The sequence below is a fragment of the Nematolebias whitei genome, chromosome 1 (genome assembly GCF_014905685.2).
Source record: "Nematolebias whitei isolate Nwh7 chromosome 1, NemWhi1, whole genome shotgun sequence".
NCBI classification, from domain to species: Eukaryota; Metazoa; Chordata; class Actinopteri; order Cyprinodontiformes; family Rivulidae; genus Nematolebias; species Nematolebias whitei.
In genome coordinates, this window is record NC_056498.1 from 22973172 (window position 1) to 22983608 (window position 10437).

General features: G+C 39.8%; 1 protein-coding gene across 1 annotated transcript in view; it reads right to left on the reverse strand.

Annotated features, from left to right (window-relative positions):
* The window catches only part of svep1 (sushi, von Willebrand factor type A, EGF and pentraxin domain containing 1), a 34312-nt gene that overhangs the window by 13140 nt on the left and 10735 nt on the right, over positions 1-10437 (reverse strand). Inside the window, exons 6-9 of the mRNA XM_037678876.1 lie at positions 8364-8427; positions 7788-7973; positions 4102-4278; positions 1587-1769 (exon numbers count right to left, since the gene is read on the reverse strand). Coding sequence (XP_037534804.1) covers positions 1587-1769; positions 4102-4278; positions 7788-7973; positions 8364-8427 — 610 coding nt within the window. The remainder of the gene's footprint in view (positions 1-1586; positions 1770-4101; positions 4279-7787; positions 7974-8363; positions 8428-10437) is intronic.

Here is a 10437-nt window from a genome sequence, read left to right on the forward strand (position 1 = left end):
ATTAGTTGTTTTGGCTAACATTAATGAGCTGTGTTGCCTAAAGTTGATTAGCCATGTTGGCCAACGTTAAGTAGTTGTGTTGGCTAACGTTGATTAGCAGTGTTGATTAACGTTAATTAGCCATGTTGGCTAACATTAATTAGCCGTGTTGGCTAACATTAATTAGTTGTTTTGGCTAACATTAATGAGCTGTGTTGCCTAAAGTTGATTAGCCATGTTGGCTAACGTTGATTAGCCATGTTGGCTAACATTAATTAGCCGTGTTGGCTAACATTAATTAGTTGTTTTGGCTAACATTAATGAGCTGTGTTGCCTAAAGTTGATTAGCCATGTTGGCTAACATTAATTAGCCGTGTTGGCTAACATTAATTAGTTGTTTTGGCTAACATTAATGAGCTGTGTTGCCTAAAGTTGATTAGTCATGTTGGCTAACGTTGATTAGCCATGTTGGCTAACATTAATTAGTTGTTTTGGCTAACATTAATGAGCTGTGTTGCCTAAAGTTGATTAGCCATGTTGGCTAATGTTGATTAGCCATGTTGGCTAACATTAATTAGCCATGTTGGCTAATGTTAATTAGCTGTTTCTTACTTTCTGTAAACTACTTTGCAGTTGAGCAACAACCATTTAATTCAGGAAAATAGTTATCAGATCAGATTCTTCTGAATTTTTGGCTCCAGGCAGAAATGTGTTTGAAGTTTCTTTCTGACTGGTCAGGACTTCAGTGTCTGCAGAGAAGGCTCCGCTCAGTCAACATTTCTGCAGGAGGAGTTTGATCAGTGACTGACAGGAAAAATAACCAATCACAACGTTGATATAGAGTGGGCGGGACCAAAATATAGGGCTCTGAGCTTTCCAAAGGACCTTCAAGGCATTTGTTTTGACCATGTGATGTTGTGATGCATTCAAGTGCAACCTATAAATTCAAAAATCCACATTGGAACTGTAGTGTGTGTTACAAAAATGAACGTTAAATATCCTATATAGGTTGACATTGATATTTTTCAGTAATACAGTTTTACTACATGATGAAATTTTACAGAAATATTAAGTTCTGTAAGTTACTGTTAAATTTCAGTGTGAAAAGTAAAAATTACATGTTGTACTTGAACACAAAAGACTGAGTAAATCATAAACCCTTCTATGAAGTCTTGGGACACAAATGGGTGGACTTTTTCCGGTTATGTGTTCAGATGGGTTGTCCATGTTGGTTTTTGTCTTTAGTGTTTTCTGTCAGATGTTGTACATGATTAAAAAGGGCCGTCTGCTCAGCGTATCCATAGATTGTGAAACTGAAAGTAAAGTGCTGTAGGCAGACGGTTACTCTGTAATATCTTCAAAATCAGCGTGTTTTAGGCCGTTTCAATATTTCTTTCAGACTGAAGGCCTAGCTTCAGGTGAATGATGTACATTTTATTTTGAGTTACCGGTAGTTGTAACTTTTTGTAAAAAATATGTTCAGTTATTGTTAATGATTATTATTTTCCCATTTTTCTCGTTTTGAATTTAAAGTTACAATCCTTTATTCAGTTAAAGCATATAATTATTCATTGTTTTAACAGCGTTATTTTAACCGTGATACCTACGTTCACACACTGAACTGAGGGAGCTCCAGGTCTGGTCTGGCCTGCAGGTGATGGTGCCACTGCCTTTTACCTGCTGTCCCTTGGGACAGGTAACACGGACCGACTGTCCGACATGAAACGCCTGCTGGGACCTGTTACTGCTGATGTCCTCCTTCCAGCTCGGAGGAGGGGTGCAAGGCTTCGCTGTGAGGGACAGAAACCATGGATTAAAGTGTTAACTTGTTATCCAGCTGGTGCACTTTGACCCCTAAAACAAATACCAGAAACATTTAAAATGTGTAACACAGGTCGTGATGTGAGGGGAAAAAACAGTAAAAAAAAAAAAGGTAAGTTAACCACAAAATACGAGTATGTTTCTACACTAAAACATTACTACTCTATTTAAACTAAACCAGCTACTCTGGGGACTTTTTTTAAGCTCAAGAGGCCAAAAACATGTCTCTCAAAAATATCTACCAAGCCAGTCAAAAATCTGTGAATTTAAAAATGTTTAATGTGTTGTTCTGATTTGCTGCATCCCTGAGGAAATCCATTTTGGTGTAAGAAACCTGTTCTTGCATAAATCTATTCTTATAAACCTGTTTTTGTGTATGAAACCTGTGTAACTTTATGTACTGATGACCATATATAAAGTAGTCTATTTATTTTTTCTGTGCAAACACTCAGGCTCTGAGCTAGGATTACAATTAGTTTCTGTACAGTTAGTTTATAGGTGTTTATTTTTGTAGGATTATATTGTATGACCACCACACCCATCCCTCTAGAAGTGCTGCATCTGAGAGGGAGTGCTCTTTGAGCAACACTCAGACTACTACAGTTGTGCTGAGCTCCCTGGACTCCCCAGAGCTAAAATAAACCAAGTGAAAGGCATTTATAGACTTCTGATCATTTCACTGAGAATTACTAATATTAACAAAGTACATTTCAATTCAGTTTTAATTCAGTTTATTTATATAGCTCCAAGTCACAATAGAAGTCATCTCAGGGCACTGTACAGAAACATTCATATATGTACATAAAAAGTTATTAACATTATTTATCTGAGCAGACTACTTTGAATTTAACTTCATCACAGACTCTCATCTTGAGCAAGCATGAAGGCGGCAGTAGAAAGGAAAAACTCTCTCATGAGGAAGAAACCTTTAGCAGAACCAGGCTCAGGACAAGCGTCCATCTGCTTCAACTGGCTGGGTTTGGTAGGAACATATACACAATGGCAGGTCAAGAATCACGTTAAGATAAAAATAGTATCAAATGAAAACTATTCAATTTTAACAATTCATTTAAGGAAGTGAGGTCAATTGTCCTCCAATAGTCGAAGCTTAAGGCAGCATAACAAGTCAACCCTAATATGGAACAATAAGAGCTTGAATATAAGATGGAGCTAGGTTGTTGAGGGCTTTGTAGGCTTGAAGTAAGATTTTGAAAAAGAAACCATCCAGATGACCTAACTGAACTTTGTTGGATTATTTACCTGGATTATTGAGCATGAACTTTGAAGTAAGATTTTGAATTCTATTGTGAATTTGACAGGGAGCCAATGGAGAAGCTAAAACTGGAGCGATATACACTCTCCTATTAACTCCAGTTAAGACTGTGGCAGCAGCATTTTGGATTTCCTCCACACATCCCACCCCCCAAACCTTCATATTTGAAGTTAATAAATTACAGAGCGATTTTCCACATTGAACTATTCACTCAAAGTTGTTTAGACCTTAAAATTTGGTGGAAATATTTAGGTAGACACTTTATTCTACTTGTTTTGACTTGTTAGCTTGTATTTGTTTGTATTTTTGTACTTATTTTATTGTAAGGTTTGAATGCATTATTAATATTTTTAGCATATTTGAAACTTAGAATTTTAGAATATTTGAAACCATGCTGCTAACGGGACCATACGGTGGTCTTGAGGTTTAAATGCATTACAAATTAAAAAACGCAACTACAAATCACCGTAGGACCATGTCGCTAAGAAAACCTCACTGCCAACAGAACCACTCTGCTAATAGGACCATGTTGCAGTACAAGTATTTTTTTTCACTTTGGACACCTTGGTTTTGTATTTTTGTTGCAAGCTTTGGTATTTCTTGTTGTTTTTCTTTGGCGAGTCGAGACAGTTCTTCTTGTCCTGAGCATTTCAATGCATCGTTGACCTTGTTTTGATTTACATATAAACCTAAACCTAAATATAAAATGTCTGAAGTCCATTCCTTGTAACAAATCCCAGCTTCTCTGATGCATGGACGTAATAATCCAGTGCAGATTGTTTGACCTTTTACGACCTACAAAAGAGCTGAAGCTATTAGACAAGATGAGGCGACTGACTGGACTCTTGTCACAGCTGATGTTGTAAAACTGATTAGGAAATTGACGGAGTGTGTGTGTATGTGTGTTGCAAGCGTTTGTTAAAACACAACTGTTGCTCCAGTGCTGGGAAGCTGCAGAGACTGCAGCAGAGCAGGAAGTCCGATGCTGAAAGCGTATGTGTGGTAAGAGACGGGCAATGACTTCTCACCTTGACAGGTGGGGAAAGTGGAGCTCCAGGTGTTTCTCCCTATGCACACCAGCAGATGATCTCCCACAAGGTTGTAGCCTTCATCACACTGAAACTCCAGAGCACGCCCCGAGTTCAGGTCGTGCTCCAGAACTTTACCGTGCAGCAGCTGTTTGGGACCCTCACAGCCTCTGACCACTGAGAAACAAATGGAGATGAAGTTGCATATACGGTCACGAGAAAATGAAAGTCTGACTTATTCGATTTATACAGTTTTACAAATCCGGACATAATTTAAATGATCTGGTCTTCACAGAGGTCTAAAATTATTTTAACCTAACCTCAAGTGGACAAAAACACATCAGGGTCCATCATGTTGTATTAACCAAAAACAGTGAAAAAGGAAAGACTGTGTGAAAAACTACATCCAGCCCATGAATCCTTTAACAGCAATAACTCTCAGTACATTAGTTGTTTCCTGTAGAAATTTAAGTCTCTCACATGGCTGTGGAGGGATTTTGTCCCACTCTGGTTTGAGGTGTTCTCCTGCAACCCTTCCAAACAATTCATGTTTGGCTTGTCCTGTCATTAACTTTAACCCTGCTAACTGACCATAAAGTCTGAGGTGTAACTCAGTATTTTTTTTTTAAGTTTCTGTGTTACAGTCTGCTAGGGCTGGGCAATATACCAAAAATTAACCGACACCGAAATTTATAATGATCGACATCCAACAATTTTCAGTCAGGTCATCTGGACAGTTTCTTTTTTTGCTGAAACGTTTCACCTTCCATCCAGAAGACTTCATCAGTCAAGGAAACACAACACAAAACTGATTCTTCCCCCAGAACAGCTTACTCCAAAGTGGAACAAACCAGTTATGTTGGTGCTAAGATGGTGTCTTTGGCACGCCCCCTCCTCCGGTGCCGGCCCTCTTCCTCGTCGACAGTCATGTCAAACTGGTTCCAAATGATCTACGTCATTTTGCCCATGTCGGTATTTTCGGTGTTTTAAAAAATTAAAAGAAAAGTCGTTTTGTCTTTTGGCTGTAGGTAAGCTAAGCTCATGTCCCTTTAAGATGCTGCGCTACGTGCAGTCTGTGGTCATGTGACTCCACCCCATCCAGTCTGTAACGAGAAGTGAAAGACGGTGCGGTTGAGAAAATGGAGGAAATTTCCAACGTTGACGCAGCAGCGGCAGAGCTGGTCCAGGAGGAAGAGGAGCAGCTAATTTCAGCATTATTGACACATACTGTATGCCTCTAAGGCATATGTGTCAAACTCAAGGCCCGGGGGCCAAATGTGTCCCTCGTTGACATCTTATCTGGTCCCCAAGATGATATGTGAAACGTAAAATACTTCTATCTCTTGAATTTTTTCAGCATTATTTGATTATGATGTCGAAAGCACAACAGAGAACATCAAATGAGACCAATCAAACTCTTGTTGAGGAACCTGTGACTAAGAAAAGATGTTGGGTATCTGATTTGAGTAATGTAGTTTCAGAAATTGGCCCTTAATTTGAAAAATATTTTAATTTTGGCCCCCATTTGTAAGTGAGTTTGAGGTCTTTGCACATGACATTATATTTGCAACACTCATTGTTTACTTTTTCAAATGGCAAATGTGAAATTTATTTTTTATTATTTAGTTTTATTTGCAAGGGAATACTTGACAACTCAAATGTGACCATTTCATTCATAAGAGATTGTATTTTTTAATACTTTGTGTTTACAGGAAAGTTAAGTTATTTTATTCTTCTAAATTTGTTCAGTTGTGCTTATTTGTTCAAAAACTATTAACAACTAAAAGTACACATTTTCTTCATTTATTAGCAGAAGCTGTAGTTTTAAAGTTCATTAAAGTGGCAATAAAAAAGGAATTATGCCATCAATATAACTGGCTGTGAATTATTTATGCCGGCCTATCACACTATTTTCGGGGGTGGGAGGTTGCAGTTATCGTCCATTTATCGTTATCGAGGTGAACTGCTCAATATATTGTGATACTGATTTTAGGCCATATCGCCCAGCCCTACAGTCTGCTGATGGGGTGAATTTTCTGAGATGTACACTTCTAGGAAAACTGGCAGCTGTCATAAAAGTTTTCCACTTGCTAATCTTTATCACTGTAGAATGATGGACTCCAAATTGTTTGGAAATTACCTTTAACTCTTACTTTTTGTTTTCCCTCTTGCTTCCGACGAAGACAGACGCTTTCTTTCCCTCTCCTGCCTCCCTTCTGCTTTTGCTCTTGTCCTGTGAATCTTTCTCTGAGCCTCTCTTTACCTATATTCAGAATTGTAAATTATGGATCTGGTCAGCTGGTCTCTCAGTGCAATTGTTAAAATTTTCTCGATGAGAAGACAGGGTGCAGGAGAACCCTCATGTCTTGAAGGGACACATGACGCATATACAATTGGATTACGACAAAAGGATTATCTGCTTTTTGGAATCAGCGGGTACCTGGGATATCGACAAATTAAGAAGATGTCGGCAGCGGTTTTTGGCAATGGTGAGGCTGCCTGCCTATGTGAAGGATTGTACTGTGCTTCAAGCATTCAGACTCAGATGCTTTGTGAGCCTGGAACTTGCTGGCATGAAGGAATAGACCTTGGAGAAGGCTACAAGCATGGACCAGCAGAATGACCACAAATGTGGCTGCTTGGATTCACCATTGAGTACCAGCAGAACTAAGAAGGGAGACATGAAATCAGTAGAGTCGACCTGCCCCTGACCCCAAACAGTTGTTGTTTATCTGAATCTGGCCTCCCCGCTTGGCCTTGGATAGGCCAACTTATCTCAAATCGCTCCTGGAGGATATGTAAATCATGAAGCTCTGCTCCTGCTTCCCCTCCACCCCCCAAGAACATCTGTGGACTCTTATCAGAGCTGAGTTGGCTGATAAGACACTGTGCCATCTTATCAAGACTATGGAACTTTCTGGCAGTGTCCACGGACAGTCTCACCACCTTTGTTTGCTTCCTCACCCCCTGCAAAATGACTTATGTCAGTCTATGTTGCTTTTTATGTGCTGAGGTAGTTTTGTTTGCTAACTTACATTGTGTCCTGTGTCGAGGACAGTGTGAGAGACCTTTTTTATACATTCTTTCCTCATGATTCTCTTCCCCTTTCTTATCTAAACAATAATGGCAGCGCTTCACAACGAAGCTGCAGCCCCCCGTGCACCCCCGTCTACCCTTGTTGTCTTTGGACGGCTGCACTGAAATATATTTTCACTGTGCAATGAGAATAAAGTTGATTCTGATCACCAGATTGAAGGGCAGTGACAGTTGCTTCCCTAAAGCCATTGCTGATGTCTTCCCAGCTTGGCATTGTGTTAACCCACACCTGTAAACTTCAGAGCAGCAAACTGCTTTTTTAGAGATGATCATCATCCGTGTGACCACCTCTAAAAAAGCAGGAGTTTTGTTGTTACTTGACCATTTAAATCCTATGAAAGCAACGACTTAAGTTTTCCACACGTTTCTATTTTGGTTTGTTTAATAAAGAGGGACACAACTGAATCTGTTGTCTTTATTTGTACACTTGAGGTTGGATTCAAATAAAAGTAGAGCCTGGCAAAGACCAGATGATATGTCCTGATACTGTACGTAAAACACTGGAAAAAAAGGGCAGACTTTCTTTTTCCCCATGACTGTACGTGAATAAAAAGGAGCGTAATTAAATGTTAGAAGTCAAAGCTTCCCACCTTCACATGTAGGCGCCGGCAGGCTCCACGAGCCGTTGGACAGACAAGTGAGAGTCTTTGAGCCGACGAGCTGCAGCCCAGCGTTGCATGTATAACTGACGTTGTGCAGGTAAGTTTTTCCTGTCGCCTGGAGCTGTGCATTTTTTACTGTGGGTGGAGGCCCGCAGGAGAGCCCTGCAGAGGCTGCTGACAGACGGGAACAAAGATGTCACTGACAATCTGAGTGTTTAAGTAAACCTTAGAACTCTTGATACTTTCATATATCTTGTCAGTCAGTGCAGTGTGGTTTATCTACATTTCTCGCTAATGATAGTTCCTTTCTACAGCTGCCACAAATAGAAATTCAAGTTTCAAAACAACAGTATTTGTTCAGAAAAATGATCATGGACGGAGCTGAAGCGCTTCAAGCTGTCTGGGTGTGGCTTTATCGGTCATTCAATATGTGCTCCTTTGTGAGTCATCTCTTAAAGTATTTATGCAATGTTTGCGTTTTAATGTGGAGGGACTCAAGTTTTGGTAATCAAACAGAGCGTTACCAGCTGTTTGTTTTAAAATGTTTACCAGTACAAAACCTACCAACACATGCTGGCTGTGTGCCACTCCATGTTCTGTCGCCCTGGCAGGTCTGAACAGAGTCTCCCTGAGGAAAAACAACAACAACATGCGATGAGCTCAGCACAGCAGCATCTTATAAGATGTGTAGATCAGTATCTGAGCTGCACCATAAGCAGGATGCGAAGTGTTTTAAGTCTACAGTATTAATATTTGATTTTAAATGATTTTTTTTTTTTGGGTACTACAAAGATTAAGTGCTTTAAAAGCCTGCTGTTTGCCCTGTGTGTGTGTTCACTGTATTAAAAAGCTCTGATTACAATGAGTGTTCAAACTGGACAGGCTCCACGGGTATCAGAGTTTCAGGAACAGTGACTCAGCTCTTTCCGCCGGCGGTGAAACGACACACTCCTATTGAACGCTGAGGTGAAATCATGTGACTCTGTAATCTGATTGTCAGTCATTAGCTCAGTGTGTGCAGCCAGCGGATAGAGACAGAAACAGGCTTTTTTTAGAAGAATTCATTTCACACACGTTTCTAAAATAAAATTAAAAAGGTTTAGGAAGAGCATACAATTTTACACAAAATATGTTTTTGTAAGAGGAGTTTATTTTCATAAATGAAGGCCATATTAAGTTTGGGCTTTTATTGATTTATCCGAGTTATTAGTTTTCCAAGATGGAGGGATTTTACAACATATAACTACTGTATTTTGTCAAAACAAAAATTTGATAAACGTATGAATTTATTGTGGATTTTCTCTAAGCCACACATAAGCAAAACTACCGTACTTTTTGTTGTATAAGTCACACCTTTTTGTATAAATTAACATGCCCTGTGACTTATTTATGTCCCCCCCCCCCCATTTATAATCCAATTTTTGGCTGAGATCTGACGATTTCATTCATTCTAACATGGAAAATATTGAACACTACCATTTTAGAGGACACTCGAGTAATATGGCAAGCCAAGTGTCTCATAAATAGGTAAAAGTGGCTATTAATGAGACACTTGTCTTGCCATACCAAACCACCTTCGTCTCGCTCTGGTACTCCTGGAACAAACGTCAAATCAGCTGCATTTCTCCACCCAGGCAAAATGCAGCTGATTTGACCATTAAAGTGAATTTATTAAGGAAAAGTTCAACTGAGACACACCTTTGCTATAATGTCGAGCAAACAAATAATTGTTTTTAGGTGGTTATCTTGTTAAATTTAGAAGAAATGCACAGCAATTCCTCCCTCTGCGTGCTCCTGCAGCTGCGAATCAGCTTTTGAAATGCAGCTGATTTGACTGTTAAAGTAGGCGCAGAGGTTAGAAGTAGGGATGAGGCCGATCCGATCCAGTATCCGTATCGGGCCATCGATACCAGCATAATTTACATATCGGATTTTCTGATCCAACCTGCTGATATTTCCGATCTACGATGCATGTCTGTGGTTGCGCTGCACGTTGGCTTCAAACTATGGAATGGATTTCCTGAACGGAGGTGTGTCTCGAACCCAGAGTAATAAGACCCGCCTCACATTCAGGAAATCCATTTCATAGTTTACAGCCAGCTACTACTTGCAGTAGCACTGTGGCTAACAGCTAACTAACTTTTCATTTAAACATGTCCGCCGTGTGGAAGTATTTTGCACTAGAAACACCACAAAACAAGACGCAACGTGCAATGTCTGCAGAGCCATAGCGCCACATTAAACCGCGGTAAAGTTAGTTTTATGATGAACATTCGAGCTCCGGGGCTTCAGCGGTCTGTTATTTTCGTTCAGTCCGGAGAAGGCAGTCTGATTTCGGTCAGCCACGCTCAGTCTGTCCGTGTTGGAGGAGGGGCAGACTGAGCGTGGCTGACCGAGATCAGACTGCTTGCTTCGGATTGAACAAGAAAAACACATCGCTGAAGCCCCCAAGCTCGAATGTTTACAGAGAAGTTGCTAAACTTCATCATAATTAATGACCAACCGCTATCAGTTGTAGAAAACAAAGGAGTTCTCAGCTTGATACTTGCAGCCAAGATATAGTTTACCCTCCAGGAGATATTTATCAGTACAACAGTAGACAATCATAAAAAAAAAACATATGATTTGAAAATTATAT